The 20,612-nt window shown below is 34.3% G+C and overlaps 1 protein-coding gene across 4 annotated transcripts in view; it reads right to left on the bottom strand.

Annotated features, from left to right (window-relative positions):
* The window catches only part of Ptbp2 (polypyrimidine tract binding protein 2), a 61,468-nt gene that overhangs the window by 16,380 nt on the left and 24,476 nt on the right, over positions 1 to 20,612 (bottom strand). For all 4 annotated transcript variants that reach the window (XM_085677777.2, XM_085677778.2, XM_085677779.2 and 1 more), the window contains exons 4-8: positions 18,610 to 18,782; positions 17,543 to 17,686; positions 11,839 to 12,003; positions 11,641 to 11,751; positions 3,668 to 3,863 (exon numbers count right to left, since the gene is read on the bottom strand). In XM_085677777.2, coding sequence (XP_085533903.1) covers positions 3,668 to 3,863; positions 11,641 to 11,751; positions 11,839 to 12,003; positions 17,543 to 17,686; positions 18,610 to 18,782 — 789 coding nt within the window. The remainder of the gene's footprint in view (positions 1 to 3,667; positions 3,864 to 11,640; positions 11,752 to 11,838; positions 12,004 to 17,542; positions 17,687 to 18,609; positions 18,783 to 20,612) is intronic.

Genomic DNA, 20,612 nt, shown 5'->3' with positions numbered 1-20,612 from the left:
AGTTGCTCTAATATTTTTAAGTGGCAACATAAAATTTTTCATGATCATGAAAAATTAGCAATTTTCTAAAAGCTATTCACCTCTTAATACACTAACATTTACCTTGACAAGAATGATTATGTCTTAATTTATAATCAGTATTTTTTGACCACCTCCACCTCAGAAAAAAGTATATGAGTAAATAAATGGAGTGGCAAGCTAATAAGTATGCATTCAGATGTTACATTTCCAACTACAAAGCACGTGTCTCCCTTCTCTGAATAAACTCATTTTCCAAAACAGTCTGATTCCTAGAAAAAGAAGTAGGGAAACCAGGTACAAGCAATAAGTTTAGAAGTAGTTACTGCTTAAAATGAAACTTGTAATACTGATTTTAAAAAGTAATGACATTCATTGAGGCAACTAAACATAAAAATGAAAGTAAAAAGTAAACACCCCAAAATATTCGACAGAATATTTCGGAGTACTGTAGCAATTGTTTTGGAAGTTCTCAGAAAGACTAAGAAAGGAATCTTGTCACTATTACTTTGGTTATATTCTGAAGTCACCTGATTAAATACCTTAAGAGGTGAAGATTGATCATTTCAAAAGGCACTGGCATCCCTAAAGAAACACTGGATGTCCCCACAAAGTGGAAAGGATACAACACTGAGTTGGACGTAGACATACAACTATAATCTCAGCACCTCGAAGACTAACAGGAGTTAAGCAAGATCAAGACCTGTCCCTAAAGTGAAAAAGGCACCAAATTTATTAAAACAAAAACAAAAAACAAAAAACCAGTGAGACTATTTATTCACTGGTCCTTCTGAAATGTAACAGTTGTAGACTCAGCTCCTACCCTTAAAGAAATAAAAGTCTCAAGTAAATATTTTGAAGAACTACCTAACACATCATCTGAAAAACTCCAGATGCCTGAAAACTATAAACACCAAGTATTTAAAACTTGCAAACTAATTCACCACAATCGACATTCCTGTAGTACATGAAAATGCTTTGAAGTCAAGAAATGAGGCCAGAAATAGTGGATCAAACCAATAATCTCAACACTGGCAAAGCTAAATGAGAAAACTCAAAACTGCAGGGCCAACCACGGAAAATAGCACATTTCCAGCAACTCTGAACTATACAATAGCATTGTCTCAACCAATATAGCTGTACTGACAGGAAAAAAATACTGCCTTCTTCACCCTTTATGTTATTTCAAATTAATACATATCTTCCAGGAAGAAAAATTCCAAACTATCAATATCTTTAACATTATTGTCAATAGTTCTAGGAATATAGTCTTAGGAAATAATTTAAGGTAACACTTTTAATAAAAAAATATACTTTAATGTCCATTTTCAAAGATTTAATGTACTGCAGAAGTAAAACATAGTAACAATGACGATATATATCCATTACTATAAACTACCAAAATTATCATTTTTATTTAAAAGTTCTTGGTTAAATGACAACTACAGTAAAATTCAAAAGCTAAAAATGGTTTTAATTTCATACCAAAATGTACTAATAGAAGAGAGATAGAACAAAAACATACAAATGTTATCTCTTATGAATACCACAACTTACAGAATTAGTGGAGTTTTGAAAGTTAAACTCACCTACTTTTAAAACTGTTTGAGCATGGTTAAAGTAAAAAGCCCACTTACAGATGTAGAACAATTAAAACAAGTAAAAGATGACAGAATTTAGTAAAGCAAGTGTAAGTCCCCACATTTAACCTGGAGCTCACTAATAAGGCTGGCCAATAAGCATTAGGATTCTCCATTTCCTCCTGCCCCTACTCTACACCTAGTTAAAAATGGCCATCATTGTGCTTCTTATAAGGCTTTTTGGGATTCAAACGTAGGATCTCATGCCAACAGAAAAAGCACTTTACCAACTGAGTCATATCTAGATTCATGAAAGATTTGTGTGTGTAAAAAATGTTTTTCACCAAAGCCTTGAGATCACCACAAAAATATATACAAGTTACACATTGCACAGAAAATATGCCTCTACTCAGGACCTAAGCACATACATAGCTACTTAGAATCCTATAATGTTATATATAAACAATGTTTTAATGGATTTTTTTTGTATTTTACCCTCAATTTTTTTTTTAAGAAATGGTACATGATTTTTTACCTTTCCCAGTGATTGTAAAATCTTTACACCACTACCTACTTTATTTGGCTATTTCAGTTTCACTAATATACCTATCAAGTACTTTAGAGAATGCCTAAGACCCACAAGTCACTCAATTACAAATCTTTATTCTTCTTTGTACAAGTTCTGACAAGAATTAAAAGCAAAAGCTATCATTTGTTATGGCCTCAATCTTGACTTGGTCATTAAACTATGAATTCATAAGGCTTCAACAAGACCCACATAGCAAATAAGATTCTGTCAAGAACACTCCTAGTAACCTAAAACATGTACTATTTCAGTCATAATAAGATGTAGTGGTTGGACTAGAGATACCAAATATTACTATAAGGGGGTCAGTTTTTGTGTTCGTTAGAACAGACTTCAAATAACAGCAAACATTAAACTCATATCACATACATATACCAACCATTTTACCTATTTGCAAGTAGATGTAATAGCTACAGATTTATTGTATTGTCAACGTTTGTCTGATTTTTAAAATGATGGGCATAAACAAAAACTAAAATTTTAAGAGCTATTTATGCTCTCTCAACCATAAATCTTGAATTTTGTTTAGATAATAATCTTGAATTAAAAGTAGTATTAGTTGGGGATGGAGACTGTCCAGTGGTTAAGAGTGCCTGTTGCTCTTGCAGAGGACCAGGGTTTGGAATCTGGAATTCACATGGCAGCTAACAACTGTCTGCAAACTCCAGTTCCGGAGGATTTGATGCCCTTTACAGGCAGTGCACACACATGGTATACAAACATACATACAGAGAAAAGACACATAAATAAAAATGAAAATACTACAAATACCAAAATGAAAATCCCCCCAAAAAAATTAAATTCATGAAAACTATTAAATTCTGACACTATAAATAAGTTTGCTTATTCTAACTAATTTTTCTCCAATCTCAGTCAATCAACAATAGGTGCTTATTTTACACTGCATTTTACATAATTAACACAAATGCACTGCAGGGCAAGGTAAGATATAAATAACAAAGTCCAAAGGAAGAGCAATACACATTTTATGGAAAAATCCTCAATTACAAATTTTCAAGATTTATGGTACATTATGCTTTTAAATACCCGACTGACCCACACTCCCATTTTTAACTGTGTTAATACTTTTGCTGTTTCTGCACACTGCTAAAGCAATCAGATTAACCCTAAGAAGTAGGCATAAAGGCCTTAGGCTTAAATATCAAATCTGAAGCATACATATTTTGATAAGTAACATTCTTTTTCATTCCAATTTTTCTCCTTTTGTTTTAGGAGAGTTATAAGGACAAAATGAAGTGACAAAAAGGGGATAAATGAATACTTTTAATTATACTTAGCAAGTTAAAGCTTTTCTTATAATGGAATTCATATACTCTTCTGAACAGACAAAACAAAAACTTATAAAATATGAACAAAATTTTTTAAGGTTTAATATGTAAAATTAATTATACTTACAGGAGTTTAACAGGTACTTTTCCACCGAACAATGGAAGAAAGGTGGTATAGACAGTAAAAATCATACCTAAAAGGGATGTCTCCTTGGCAAATGCTGCAGCAATAGCTGGGTCTAATGCAGGCTGGCCATCTCCAGATGGAAGATCGGGTCGTGTATAATCCCTACTTTTATCATTGTTGTATTTTACATTCAAATTCACAAGTTTGGAAAAATCAATCCTTAGGGTACAGCAAGCATTATAAATATTTTGACCATCTAGGGCCTGTGGAAGTGAATAAAATGAATCAGCCATTTTAAATTTGAAAATCAGCATAAACAGGAAAGAGATTACAATTTCATACATCAAGCCAGGCTACTTTCATTCTAAGTGTGTTAGTTTTTACCATTCACTGCCTTCATTAGATAGGAAATGCTATCTAACTCTAAAATACAACATTTCATCATCACTTTCTAAGAGCTTAAAAAAAAAAAAAACACGTAATAGTTACACATACAGTCATCCCTAATAACATTTATTCATTTTAACAATAAGTTTACACACATCTTATTAAGGATAACACTAATGAGTTGATACAACTACTACCGGATGCCACACTGTATGAAGTTGCCTCATACCAAAGAAATGCAGCCCCAAGATTTGTAAAACTTTCATGAAATGAAATAAAAACAAGCACTTAAGATGAACTGTTTGACCTGAATCAGAATATCCTGATGAAATTAGAAAGATCAATGTCATTCCAAGAAATTCTGGAATAAAAGGGCGTCAAGTCTAGAGTTAAAAGGCCTAGACTTAAACCACTATTTAACACTGAGTATCAGTATAGTAATATAGAAAATAAAAATGTAAGGGGCCACTAAGTTTCCTTACAGGGCTATTGTTAAGAATAAATTAAGGATGCCACATGTGAAAGTTTATCATGAATTATTAACTATGTTACTATTATTATGACTTGCTGATACTGTATATCAATCATTTCTAGTCTAACAAGATATAATATAGAAACAAACTATAAATGGGAATAATGAGTTAATTTTAATTAGAAGAGAGAAAATGTCTATCAAAAAAGTAAACTTCTATAGTTGGTTAGGTGTTTAAAGTAATACAGTTTGGAATTCATTCACAACATTAAAATATTCATACTCTCTGAACAATAATCCTTTCCCCTTGATCTACAAAAATGTTAGGAGTATTTACTATAGAGCAGAAAAAAAAATCATCATCAGAAGATGACAGGGATGGTGAAAACTAAAGGCATTTCATACACATTATGATAAATGACATTTGGATCAAGCAAATCATCACATAAAATAATCTATATCACGTAAAAGTAGTCACCAAATGCATTAACTTCATCAACAATTTAAGGTAAAGTAATCCAACATCCTCCTATGGAGGCAAATAACGCACCAAAAATAGGTGTCTCTTTACAGTAAGTAAAGGCATTACTGTAGGGAGAATGTGAGCCAGGAGACAGAATCTGCGATTTCTATGCAGTCTGAATGGAACTGTTAGTATCAGTGTTGCAAATGTCTACCAGTTGATGAGTAGACAAATTTTACTCCTAGGTAAACATTTAAATATCATCAGGGAGCATACTAATTATTTGATTACTATCATAAAATAACATCTGAGAAGAGATGGCTTGGATCACAATCCCTAGGTTAATGCTAACAGTACTGACATAAATTACCCAATCTACAACAAATTTCTGAAAGCATTACTTTAAATTAAAGCAATATTAAGGTAGAATTCCAAATTATCCACAGTCAATGTAGCAATTGTTACAATACCCTTTGATATTTTCAATTTTAACTTTTAGAAAAGATCTGCATGCAGATGAAAGATACACAGTTACACACAGACTGGTACGAGCTGGAGAAACACCCAGACGAAATTGAAATTATAATCAGGTGGAACAAAGGAGAGCAAAGCAGAAATCCAGACATTTTCAAAAGGTTTCTGAAGAAAGGGAGAAGGAAAATTAATGCCTAAAAAATTTTATCCAAGCTTCATTTCAAGCTGTGCTTGTAACGCTAAAGAGGAAGTGATACACAAACCCATCCTGTGCAGGAACCATTAGGAATGCAATGATCTGGCTTGAGCAAAGATTACTGGCAATTAAAGCTCAAGATAATGCGTAGCAAGGAAACTTCTCAAATGCTCCTTCTTTCAATAAAAGTTTAGACACTAAGCAAAAATAACTGAAAAAAATTTGCCATAGAAAATTAAAATTTATAGACCAAACACAAGCATCAAAATAAAGTTAAAATGTTAAAACAGAGTATACAATAATAAGTGTACAGTGAAATTTGCAGATACGCCCATGTGCACTAAATGTATATAATTGTTATAGTGAGAGACTGTTGGGCGTAAGACTTAGCTGACGCTTTAGGGAGCTCTAAGTTAACTCCAAGTTCTCTGAATATATTACTATCCTGTCCAGTAGTTAGCAAGTGAGAAAAAAAGTTACATCAAAAATATAAAATAGGGCTTTTAACAGTAATAAAGTAGTTCAAATCAACTAACTGCAACAAAACTCTACACTAGATCATGCACAATTCTTTAAAACTAAACCATTATAAATTCTTATGAAGGTGGAAAGTTAAAAATTAAAGGTAGTATTATTAAGCAAATTTAAGTAAACCATCCACAAAGCATGATCTCATTATGTCTCTTAAAAACATCTGCATAAAACTGAGTTCTTTGTAAGAAGGACTGAGGGACATGATCATAGTGTACAACCATCTTGGCTTTACTGTTGCTGTCTTAATAAAAGCTGACGAGTAACCCACAAGTGTGCAAAAGACTCTAGAAGATGCAGCACCAACTCTAGTATTTATAAGGAAGACATATTCATGAGAAACTGTTTCTAATAAAAACAAAAAAATTGTTGGTACTCACACATTGTGTTATAACTTTGCTGCAAAAAATAACCTAAATTCTACCACATATCTTGCTATTTAGAACTGGGGTATGTAAATGCAATTAGTTTTATTCATTCCAGTTTTAAAAATGTTACTAGGAAGGCAATGGAAAGAATACCTTTGTTTCTCATTATACTTCATGAGTTTTCTTACAAAATTATGAAGACCATATACTTTGTGATAATGCTTAAGAATTGTTATGGCTTCAGTTTATCACCTTAAATGTCAGAGCTCAATAAATGAAGCAAAGAACAAAGTAGACATAGTTATTTACTCATTCTAACAGAAAAAAAAAAACAGTTCTCCCTGTAAGAAATAATTGAAAGAGAACATAATTGAAAGTACAATATGGAAAGAGTTCTACATAACGAAATTTCTACGCTGGAATTTGGTTAAAACAAACAAACAAAACCCAGCTGAATTGTGTAAGAGATGAAGAGAAAAGCCGTATTAGCAAATGAAATGGCAACTAAGTCTCCAAGATCAGAGAATGTACAACTACACAGCATTTAAAGACATTTAACATGGATGAAAAAGAAGGAAATGAGACTTGAGAAACAATTCCCTAAGTCATGCTAATGACTACAGACTTTATTCTAAGGACAAAAATGTAGTCACTGAAGAACATTAGGAATGTAAGTAATCAGACTAAATTGATGTCATCATGTATGTAGTCTGTGGAAAAATACTGGGAACAAAAAGATCTTGAACTGGTGGATTTCAAAAGAATACCACAGATGCTAAAGCAGAGATTTGCAAAAGGATGATGTCTTGATGACTTAGACCAATGCTACTCATACTTTTGGTGAAGGATCAGAAGCTCAGGTCATAGTGCATAAAATGAGTTTGTGACAAAAATTTTGATATTCTGTAACTGCCTTTTAAGTATATTTTTAATGACCACATAAGTATTATTGTTACCTGTGGCTTAGAGAAGCTTATTTCGGCAGTAAGCAGCAGTTACTGCACACATTAAGTGCTCAGCACTAAATAACAAAACTATATCATTCCCTCCAAGACACAGGATATAAGAGATAGCTGAAGGGGTGGAGTTTTATAAAAACTGTCTTCTGGGCATGACATGGACTTGCATTATTGAGCCCTCAGCAACTGCAATTGTTTGCACAAGATGTGTTTAAGACTGCACCTGCCAGTATTCTATCAGAGAGAAAAGAGAAGGCAGTGAGAATCTGCAGGCATTTATGATTACTAAGAACAGGCATTTTCTTCAGTAGTGTAGGCAAGGTTAAGCTGTTCCCGGTGGTGATTTGAGTGAGAATGGCCTCACAGGCTCATGTTTGAATACTTGGTTTCTAGTTGTTGGAAAGTGTAAAGTTTTAGGGGTGTGATCTTGTCAGAGGCATGTCACTGGGAGTGGGGTTTCTTTCAAAGCACATGCCATTCCCAGTTAAATGTCTCTGCTTTGTGTTTATGAATCAAATGCAAACTTCAGCTACTCCCTCAGGACCATTCTTTGTTACATGCTCCCTGCCATGATGATAGTCACAGACTCTATTCTAATCCTCTGGAACTCTAAGTCTTCAATAAAGTCTTCTTTAAGTTGCCCTGGTCACAGTGTCTGTTCACAACAGAAACAAAACTAAGACCCCTGTTTCTGTAAATAATCCTTGACACACACTCCTGTAAGTAATCCTTATGACACTCATACATGGTGCATAAGTATACACACAGACATGCACATAAGCAGCTGACATGAAATAGAAAAGGAACTAGTATGGAAGAGGAAAGAGATCAACAGAAATGGCAGGGGAACAAGAAAAGGTAATAATAAATGAGTTTGATTAAAATATTTTCTATATAGGTATGAATGCTATAATGAAGGTTATATGCATTATTAAAACAAGACAGAAAATACACAGCTTTACTTGATTTTAAACACACAAAAAATTCTACCAGCATAAGCACTAAGTAAACTACAGCTACAAATATGTGATTTTGCACACTGGCATAAGTTTAAAAAAAAAAAAACAGAAGAAAGCATTTTGAGCAACACCTGTTTAAACTAGGATGAAAACAGAGTTGAGGAACACACCAAACAGGAATTCAGGAATCATAATGAGTATCTGGAAATAGGATGGCAAGAAAGAATAATAACTCCATGTTTTCTGGCTTGTTAATGAGAACAATGTTGGCATCTTGTGCTGAGAAAGGGAAAACAAGAAACCAGAAGTTGCAGTGAACATTCTATATTTGAAAGTGTACAATGATTGGCTAGAATCCTAGTCTGGGTCTTTTAGTAAAGTTCTGAGCTACACAAGTTAGCGTAAGCACTATTCTAACTACGCTGTGTGAATAGAAGTCTACCCAATAGAAGCAGGGTGTGGAGAGGGGGAAAGAACCACTGCAGAGGAAGGAGAAATCTAGGTAAAAATTGTGAGAGACAAGAAGGGAAAAAAAAAAAACAAGGCAAAAACAAAAAACAAAACAAAACAAGAAATAAAAAAGTGGGATTCTCAAGCCGGGCAGTGGTGGCACATGCCTTTAATCCCAGCACTTGGAAAGCAGAGGCAGGCAGACTGAGGCCAGCCTGGTTTACATGAGCTAGTTTCAGAACAGACTCTAAAACTACAGCGAAACCCTGTCTTGAAAGATTAGATAGATAGATATATAGATAAGATAGATAGATAGATAGATAGATAGATAGATAGATAGACAGACAGACAGACAGACAGACAGACAGACAGACAGACAGATAGATGTGGGATTCTCAGTGTCAAATATTATCTATAGATTAAGCAAGATAAGGACTGGAAACTACTAATTAAACTGAACTACTGTAATGATCACGGCTAACAGTTGAAGGGGAGTTTTAGTAAACATGAATAAAACCAAATTACAGTAGACAGAGAAATGAGAATATAAAAGATGAGCAGCAAACAGCTTTTTTAAGAAGTCTGATTATAAATGAAAATGAAGAAAGGATGGGGAATGAGAAACATGTAGGGCAGTAGAATCAGCAAGATCTGAAGCAAATTCACTAGAACTGGGCATATTTGAGATCCTGGAGATAAGCAGTTGAAATTGGAAGACAAAAATCAAAGTAGATGAGACAATTATTACTAACACAGTCCAAGGCAGCAAAGAATGAAGTCTGAGTCTGTTTTTTACTGATTTTAAACAGGTAATGAGATATGCCTTTTATCAGAAAGTCAGGTTAAGTATCAGATTTTGCTAGAAACTACTAGAGTTTCCATCTGATGTTCTAAAAATCAGACAAATTAAAAGGAGAGACACAACAAAGTGTAATCTGACACTGTGTAAAATAGTGCTACCAACTAAAAGATTGTACAAAGATTGCTCCAAGAATAACTACTTTCTGACCACACTAACAAAACGGAAAGCATTTTAAGTACTAGATAATATTATTGTATGTAATAATCATCAAAGGGATTCCCATGTCATTTATATGGCAAAAAAAAACAGGGCAAGTTAAATGTGGAAAGTAAACACCCCTTTGCTTCTCTAATAGGCTGAGCCGCCATAATGTGTACTTAAGAAAGTGTATTACTGAGATGTGTGGCGGTGGTGCACATCTTTAATCCCAGCACTTGGGAGGCACAGGCAAGTGGATCTCTGTGAGTTCGAGGTGAGTCTGCTCTACAGAGTGAGTTCCATGATAGCTAGGGCTACACAGAGAAACCCTGTCTCCCAAGTGTACTACTCTTAAAATTATCACATTTTTAGGCTTCTATCATAAAGAATGTTAGTGAGTATATATAAATAATCACAAATGTGTATGGTTGGATGCTTATCTGTACAAAAGAATATATATAACAATTCTGGTTCTTTCCCAACATTAACTATAGATTGTTTCAGACAAGATACACAGAATAGCTGTTTTCTCTGTAATAAATGTAGCATAAATTCAAATCACTCTGGTTTACTGATTCTGTCAATATTTTCCTCTGGATTAGGCAGATAAGAGATACACGGACACAAACAAACAAATATATAATACACATCAAGAAAATGTATACGAGTTACAAATATGTCTGACATTGTGGAAAATGCTATAAACTCACAGGGTCTAGTCATTTCCAATAGTATAATTTCATACCACATTAATTTTGGCAACTCGATAAATATAAAAACTGTCCATAGTTGGGAGGCAAGGCATGTGAAGAATAATTATTTTGGGCAAGAAAGAATTTTAATAGTTAACCGGTATCTGAAAAGAAAAGCATAGTAAAATAAGATTATATAACTTGAGAACAAGCAGTTTAGACTGAAATCCTTGAAAAGTTCAGAAATAATAAAGCTCTTTAAATCTTAATACTGTTTTATATTAAGAAAGTGAAAAGTGCTATATTACAATTATGCCATTATTACTATAGCCTTTTGCCATCTGAAGCATTTTTTACTAGCCAAATATGACACTGTAAGTGAAAGCAAATGAAAACAATAAAAAATTGGTCCAACTTTCACACCGATAATTTTGATCTGAAGGAATCAATGAGGTAGTAAGGAACATGATTAGTACAAAAATAAAAGAATAAAAAGTAAAAAAAAATTAGGCTGAGACTAAGATAAAGAGCTGACTTAATAGTTTCAAAACATTCACATTAATATGAATTTTAAGGGTTTAATAATTAAATGAGATGGCATGACAAAAGAAGTAAAACAGTAAAAACATCATTGAATAAATTACACAGAAAGAATCTGAGTTTCCAATGGCATCACGACAAGAGGTAATTTTATTTCTCTATAGTCTCACCTTCCATATCTAAAAACAAAAAATGATATACTATAACACAGACTAAAAATCCAAAAATAAACTCTTAAGAATTCTTTAAAAACGGCTTAAGAAACAATGTAACTAGAGCTGATCAGAATATCTGCACTACATCTATATTGAAGTATCTGAACCAAATTACCTTGAAGTTACTCTCAAACACCTATCAAAAGCTACATAAAACTGTTTGCATATACAACGCAATCCCACCATCTTATCACGATCAGAAAGTTTTGTACCAAATGAACAAATATATAACACAAGCCTATGTTACAAATGATTTCTAAAAATAAACTCTACATTAAATTAATACCAGAAGTCAATGAAAAACACATCACTATCCCAAGAGGTTCAAACTTACTAGTTTTGCTTGTTGAGCATTTACTGGATCACCATACTGGAGCAAAGCCTGAAACTGGTTATTTTTTGTAAATGTGATTATCTTCAATACAGCACCAAACTTAGAAAATATCTGTGAAAACATTTAAATAAAGGCATTATTACCTACTATATTATTTCTTCAAGTTATAAACAAGTATGCAAATTATATTACACTTACTTGGTGAAGGACATCAAGTGTTACAGGGTAGTACATATTGTCAATAATTATTCTAAGTACTGGACTCTGGGCTGGAGTCACTGCACTCTCACTGACTGTGGTGCCACTGAGAGGTGTGTTCGCTGTCTGGACAGCTGTCACAGCTTGAAGAACTGCTTGAGCACGCTGGAATTTGACAAGACAAAAAGCTTAGTAGCTCAGCCATTATTTACACTTACATTTTGTTGCATATTATACTACTGTGTCTTTATAGTTCAAATATTCTACTGTATTTGTTTCAAAACAGTTACCTAAGTACTTTGGTACCAACGCTAACACAGATAGGCAATGCCATTTATTTAAAACAAAAACAAATAAAAAACGTACCCGGACAGATATTTACACCCAGAAACCATTCAAAAAGAAACTCACTGAATTTACAAAACTTAACTTCAAATTATTCACTCTATGAAACAGGTATACTGCAGGAAGGGACTATAAGTGATCTTTCACTAAAATTACCTTTAACATTATTTCTAATATAATCTTAGCAACTGGACACTGGATTAAAAACAAGTATTTTTCATACTAACACTAAAATTTTCTGAGCAGAAATTAATGTGGTCTCCCAGAGGTTAGGCCAGATCTAGGAACCTCAGTCTGAACCACCCTCCCCTGGCCTCCATTATCCTGATCTACAATTCTGAAAGAGGGCTTTGGCCTGACAAGAGGCCAGGCCAGAAAGGACATATAGGACCCCAAAAAACAGAGGACATCCTACTGAACCTGAAGACACGCTAGCTACCAAACCCTTGGTCATTTATGCCAGAAGACCAGAGAGAAAAGAGATGTCAAGGAACAAATCACCCATCTAACAAACACAAATACAGGAATTAACACCTAGTTTTAAATTCATCCCAAATTCAGATGCCTACATGCAGTAATCAATAACAAATTCAATCCAATCCCCATCAATATCTCACCACAATTCTTACAGACCTTGGAAGAACAACACTCAACTTCGTAGAAAAAAATAAAAATCCAGGATAGTGAAAATAATCCTGTGCAATAAAAGAACTTCAGGAGGTATTGCCACCCACAGTTATTATAGTTCTTATAGTAATAAAAACCACATGGTATTGGCATAAAAAGAGACAGGCAAATCAATGGAATCGAATCAAAGACCCTGACATAAATCCACACACCTAATGGACACCTGATTTTCAACAAGAAAGCCAAAACTGTACAATGGAAAAAAAGAAAACATCTTCAACAGATGGTGCTGATCTAACTGGATATCAGCATTCTGAAGCATTCAAATCGAACCATATTCATCATCCCATACAAAATTCAAGTCCAAGTGGATCAAAGACCTCAACATAAATCAAGTTACACTGAAACCAATAGAAAAGTAGAAAAGTAGGAAATAATCCCCAACACACTGGCACAGGAGGCAGCTTTCTGAACAGAACACCAAGAGCAAAGGCACTAAGATTGACAATTAATAAATGGGACTTCATGAAAATGGAGTTTCTGTAAGGCAAAGGATACTGTCAATAGGACAAAATGGCAGGCTACAGAATGGGAAAAAAATCTTCACCAACCCCACATCCGATAGAGGACTGATTTCCAAAATACATAATAAACTCAAGAAACTAGGTATCAATAAACCAAATAATCTGACTATAAAATGGGATATTAATCTAAACAGAATTCTCAACCGAAGAATCTCAAATGGTCAAGAAACACTTGAGGAGATGCACAACATCCTTAGCCAAAGAAATGCAAATCAACATGAATCTGAGAAACCGCCTGTCAGAATGGCTAAGATCAAAAACACAAGATACAGCTCATGCTAGAGAGGATGTGGAGTAAGGGAACATCTCTCCACTGCTGGTTGAAGGGCAAACTGGTACAGTCACTTTGGGAGTCAGGAAGTCTGATTCTCAGAAAACTGGGAATCAACTTACCTCAAGACCTGGCTCTATCACTCTTGGGCATATACCCAAAAGATGCTCATTCATACTACAATGACAACTGCTCAAGTATGTTCACAGCAGCTTTATTTCTAATAGCCAGAACCTGAAAACAATCTAGATCTTCCTCAATCTAGAAATGGTTAAAGAAAATGTGGTATATTTAGATGATGGAGTATTACTCAAGGATACCAGAAAAACAGCAAATGGACAGAACTAGAAAAAATTATCCTGAGAGAGGTAACCCAGACCGATAGAGACAAACATGGTATGTAATCACTCATATCAGTGAGTGGATATCAGCTGTAAAATAAAGGCTAACTATGCTACAATTCACAAAGCCAGAGAGATTAGGAACAAGAAAGGGGTGGTGGTGAGGGGGGGAAGGAGGGCAACCCAGATCTCGCTGGGAAGGGAAAAAGAAGAGATTTCATGAGTGGACTGAGGGCGAGAGGGGATGAGAACATGAGTGATCAGGATGGAGGGGAATGAGTGGAGAGGGAGAGTGCTGGGGGGTGGGGGGACGACTGCTAGGGGACATTTCCGGGTCAGGTAGAAGCCTGGCACGGGAATCTCCCAGGAGACTAAGTGGATGACTCCAGCTTAGACTCCTTGCAATAGCAGATAAGTAGCCTGAGTTGGCCATCTCCTGTGACCAGATTGGAGCCTGGCCCAACTGTCATCAAAAAGGCTCCATCTAGCAATTGATGGAGGCAGATGCACAGAACCACAGCCAAACAATAGGCAGCAGAGTTCAGAATCCTGTGGAGGAGAAGAAAGGACTGTAGGAATCAGAGGAGACAAAGGACCACATGAAGGGTCACATAATCAACTAACCTGAGCTCACAGAACTGAACGGACAACTCGGAAGTCTGGGACTGACCTACACTCTGCACATGTGTTACAGTTGTGTAGTTGGTCTTCTTGTGAGACTCCTGACAGCTAGAACAGGGGCTGCCCCCAACTCTTTTATTGGCTTTTGGGATCCTATTTCTCATATTGGGTCACCTAGTCCAGTCTTAATACACGGGGAGGTGCTTAGTATTACTGCAACTTCATAAGCCATGTTTTTATTGATACTCATGGGAAACTAGCCCTCCTGGATGTAGACTGAAGAGGAGGGGACTGGGGAATGGGGGAGAGGTGAAGGGAAATGGTGGAAAAAGACTGGGAGGATGGGGAGAGGCTAAAGCTCAAATATAAAAGAAATCGAAAAATTAAAAAATTAAAAATAAAAATAAATTAAGGTGGTTTCTGGTATAACTGTTGAAAAAATTTCCAGATACATTCTGAAAGATATTTTTAGAGTATTTTATGGTAACACATATTTACTTGCCTCTCTTCTATTATGAAATACCAAAATGCCTATGAGTGCACCAATGGTGCAATGCAATGCACCAAATACTAATAGGCTGAGAATGATTTTTATCAAATTTCCAGAACAAAGAAAATGAATGGAAACAGACAGACTGAGGACAGTGAACACACAGCAAGCTGGGAATTGAACTGGGAACAAAAACAGCAAAAAAGGTAGCAGAGCAACAACTGGCAGGATGACAAGATAGGGAGCACAAACACAGATTAATGGAAAAGTCTAGAAGATGAATAAGCAACACAATTCTTGCTTCTGACTCATCACCTCAAGACTAAAAACAACAAAATATCCCTTAAAAGAATCAAAGGTCCTAAAAGGCATGTTTGCTAGTTAAAAATAAAGGGCTCTGTTACGGGGATGGTGGAGCAGAGCAGCTCTATCATGACATCCAATTCCTCATTACTTTAGTCTGGAGAAAAACATGTAGTCTCAGAAAATTCTAACTGTGCATTCTAACTTGAATAAAAATAAAGAGCAAAAAAGGAAAATAAGAACAAGATAAACTAAACTAAAAGGTAAAACTGAAGGAGATACCACTCAAACTCTGCAAAACTGTACTTAGAACTGAAAAGTATTCTCTGTGCTCAACTACAATGTAAAAACAAACAAAAACACTAAAGGGCTTTTGAAAATTAAAAATTTGACTTAATTTGAACATTCCTTCTGTGTGTAATCAAACAGACTAGACTAAGTGATTTCCTAATCACTTTGAAGTTCATTATGCTAAAGTCCCCTCTATTTGGAGCTTTAAGTAACCACTACTATTTAAATTATCTATCTAGGGATTCCCTATTTTTGTTCCCTTTCTTTTATATTTCTTTCTTTCCAATTTTCTAAAACTGATGATGGAAGGCACAGTCCAGTGAGAGTATTCAACTACCACGTTCAAGACACTGGATTTAATTTATCCATAGCACTACACAGAATGAATGATAATGTATTCAAAAATCTAAAAATTAAAACAATAAATAAAACTGGGATAAGCTTCTTTTTAAGGAGACAGTTTACTAAGTGTAATAAAATGCTGTACATGACCTCACATCGAGAACTTGCTACAAAAGTAGCAAGAAGACTGGCTTCCAGGGCAAAAGGGATCCTTGAAGGATGGATGCTCTTTGAACAGGATAGGGCTGAGTGGTCTATGACAAATCATGAAAATTACAGCTACTTGTACATTTCAAAATATTTTAAACATTCTCATCATTAAGAAATTATGTAATTCAGGTGGTAGAGAAGCTAATCTGATTACCACACAAAGGACAAATATAAAAATATCACACTGTACTCCTTAAATACGTACATTCATGATTTGCCAACAGATATTGAATAAAAGCAAAATAATCTGAATAAGAGGTACAGAACAGATACTTCTTTTGGCATACTTTCTAACTTTTTCAACTGAAAGTGAATGAAATCTTTAGTACAAATTAAAACAATAAAAGCATATGGCATGTTAACCCTATCCCTTAAGAAAAAGTTTTATAGCTTATTTTTCCTAAGCTATTAAAAATAATTTCAAGTCCCTTTTCACAAAGTGAAGAAAATCTACAAGAAACTAAGTTTTTGATGTAACAAATAGCCAGATACATCCCTATCTTACTGAAGCAAATACATATAGTAAACTTTAAAAGCACTATATTAAAGAAAATGAAAGTTCTTAGACTATTACAGCAATTCAACATGTTTGGGTCTAATAATATTCTTATCTATTTTAACATTAATTTAAAATATCTTCTGTACTATATTTTTAAAAGACAAATTCATACAATTTTAACTCTTAGTTTTTTTCAAGAAAATATATCTTTAGGGTAAAAAATAAAAGCAAAAAACTTTGATAATGGAAGAATACTAAGAATCAATCACAGACATCGCAGACACTGCATGTCCTAACTTAAGCTTAAGCAACAGAGTAGTACAATTTATAGTAACAAGTTCAATCTCATCAAGGGTCTCTCCAACCTCTCCGGCTCCCCTCCTGCATCTAACTTCTAGCTCCAGCTGTGACTACAGATGCTTGTCAGTGTTTATTTGTTTTGCTGTTTGGTACTAGGAACTAAATAAACCCAGACCTCAAACATGTTCAACCAACCCTCAGTTCTAGTTTCCATATTAAAAACTTTAAAATGTAACAAGAAATAGAAATTTCTAACAAAGTGTTTAAATAGTAAAACTAATCTAATATTAATTTAGACTATAAAATGAGTATCAGAAAGTCACATATTTTTATAAATACTTAATATGTACACATATAAAATAAAATATTCTAAAGACAAGAAAATGCATACAGAAGCAATTTATTTTCTATTCATATATACTATTATGAGATTCGTAAGATGCTATCAGCTCTATTATTTATGTACCTAAATACACTCACTTGGTTTAATGTATTATCTGTCTTTAGTTCTTTGTGATTGGAGTACTGGATGTAAATTGGTTGGTTACGAAGATGAGGTGTCACAGCAGAATAGTAATTAACCATGGTAATAGCTGCTTCCTCTGTTGCCAGTTCCAAAAATGCCTGAAAATGAGTTTTAAAAAAAAGCACAAAACCAAAAAACTATGAATTAAATTTTTAAATAACAATCACAAATTTTAACCCAAACTCAAGTATCTGTGTAATCCAGTTTGCTAATTAAACATTGCCTAGACTATAACCCTCAATTTACATTTCAGTATTTTAATGAAGAGAATTTAGTATCTTATTGAAAGGCTGAAAGAGGTGGCTGTTTAGAACTTATCTTTTTGGACCCAAGTTTACATCCCAACATCCATGTATATAGTGCCTCACAAGTGCCTTAAGCTACAATTCTAGGGACGTGACACCTTTGGCTTCTGTAGGTACCTCCACTCACATGCATATATACCCACACACATATAAATAATTTGAAAATAACACATCTTGGAAATATTTTAATTTTAAACATACAAATAGAGCTAATTCAAGCAATACCCTTTGAGAACTACGTCTGTGTTCCATCTATGACTTACATGATATGCTCTACACCATAAATCTGTTTCAAACAAAAACTAGAAAAAAAATTAAACATTTTCTAGTACCAGAATTTTACTATTACTACCCTAGAGGTCTAATTTAAAAAATATAAAGGGAAAAATTTAAAATGGTCACCATAATTTTAACATTAGCTATATTTTAGAGAATGTTAAGTTTTATAAATTCTTCTAAATAGAATCATTAAATATTTTTAAACAAAATTTCATGTTTAATATATCTGGATCTTACTGCTACTCTTACATGTACTGAACGAGTATCTAACATTCAAGACTGATTTCTACTAAAGCTACCAATAAACAAGAGATGCTACCAGTGTCCCTTGTTTCTGCTATTTAGAAAAGAAAAACAAGACTTCTTTTTAATGAGGTAACAGACAATTCTCATTCTGTGTGAGGTTTAGCATGTCAGCAATGTTTGAAGAACTGTACCTGGTTTTTTCCTTTCAGCATCAGGATGTTAGTAACCTTACCAAAAGGTAAACCTAAAGCAATGACTTCCGTCTCAGTCACTTCACCAGGTAACTTTCGAATATGAAGTACACGAGAGGGCGCCCCATCCATTTTATCTTCTCCTTTAAACTTCTTACTATCATTACCGTTGGCTGAAAGATATTCAAAAACACTCTTTATATTTTAGTAAAACAAAAGTACACGAATTTTCCTTATTTTTATGAAAAGCCAAAAATAATCTTAGAACACAGGTGAGTAAATATGAATTTTTGAAAAATTAAAATTAGGCTTTTAAAAGAATGGAAGAATTTTAGCCATGTGCACAGTCTATGTAGAGAGAATAATCAGCAAAAATATTAAAATTCAATTTTTTGTTTGTTTGTTTGTTTTTCGAGACAGGGTTTCTCTGCAGCTTTTCAGCTTGTCCTGGAACTATTTCTTATAGACCAGAATGGCCTTGAACTTACAGAGATGCCCCTGCCCCGCCTCCAGAGTGCTGGGATTAAAGGCACACGCCACTATTGTCCAGATAAGATTCAATTTCATACAAAAACTGTCCAATGGCTAAAGTACATAAGTATATCACCATTTAATTTGTTTTACAGACTAACAGATAACAATGAACTCCCTTAACCCAAAGAGATGCATTGCAAAGCCCCACTCTATATCTATAAACAGCTAGGAAAAGCTCTACAGATGGTTTTCCTATGTTACAAGCATATGGCAAGGTTTAATTTACATTGGGCACAGTAAGAGCTTACTAAGAACAAATAATAAAACAGAATGAAACAACAACATAATGAAGTAAAAGTACGTACTTTTGAATCATTAAAGTAGACTGGCAGTATCTATTTCAATAAACAAATCTGCATTCATTACAAAGTTTCACCAAAAAAGAAAAACTCTCTGTGATTGCAGATGCCTATAGATTAGATAATATTTCATATGGAACTGTGTGTAAGGCATCTCTATATCTAATCAGTTGGTTGTAATTTACTACATATTCAAGTGTATTTCAAAGACTTCAATTGACAGGAAAAATTCTTATACATGCTAATATATTCACAGATACTTTTTAAAATAAAATTTAAATACTTTATGATACCACAGTGTACACATGAAGTCAGAGGACAACCAGCCTGAGTCAGTGCTCTGCACCATGTGGGCCCCAGGAATCACATGGAGGTTACTAAGGTTGGCAGCCAATGCCTGCTGAGACTCCTAGGAGCCCAGAAGCCTCTAAGCATACCATTTATCATACAGTATTCAGTTCTGAAGCACTTTAAAGACAGTTTCTACTTTAAAATTCAAACAAATGAAACTTTAAAACTATTTCTACTCTTCTCTTAAATCAAATCCTGTTTCCTATTTTAATCTAAATCAACATCTTAATGAGTAAAGAGAGCAATCTCATACTGGACCCTGTGAAAGAATCATGTTGCTTTGGCTTCTTTTGTAATTATCTTCCTCACAACTGCCTACCTTATATTGTTGTTTGTTCAAAATATTCTTAAGATCTCCTATAATTCACTACAAATTACCTTCACATTAATACAGAGCACTCTGGCTAAAAACAATGATAAAAAATGAAATAAGCATGCACCTTCTTCATCTTTAAGTCTTTTACTTTTCTGGACCAGCCTTTAGGGACTACCATTGACTGAGGATTATTTCTCTTTTATTTAATTAATTTATTTTATATCCCGACTATAGTTTCCCCTTACTCCTCTTCTCCCATTCTCGCCTTCCCTCTGCCTCCCACCCCAATCCACTCCTCTCCTCTGTTTCTGTTCAGAAAGGGGTAGGCCTTCCATGAGTATCAACAAAGCATGACAGTATCAAGTTGGAGTAAGACTAAACACCTCCCCTTGTTTTTAGGCTGGGCAAGGCACCCAGTATGAAGAATATATTTCAAAAGCCAAAGCATTAGGGAGAGCCCCTCTTCCCATCATTAGGAGTTCCCCAAGAAGATCAAGCTACAC

This window comes from Myodes glareolus, chromosome 17 (genome assembly GCF_982192425.1).
Source record: "Myodes glareolus chromosome 17, mMyoGla1.1, whole genome shotgun sequence".
In the NCBI taxonomy this organism is placed as follows: domain Eukaryota; kingdom Metazoa; phylum Chordata; class Mammalia; order Rodentia; family Cricetidae; genus Myodes; species Myodes glareolus.
This window is presented reverse-complemented; position numbering and strand designations above follow the sequence as displayed.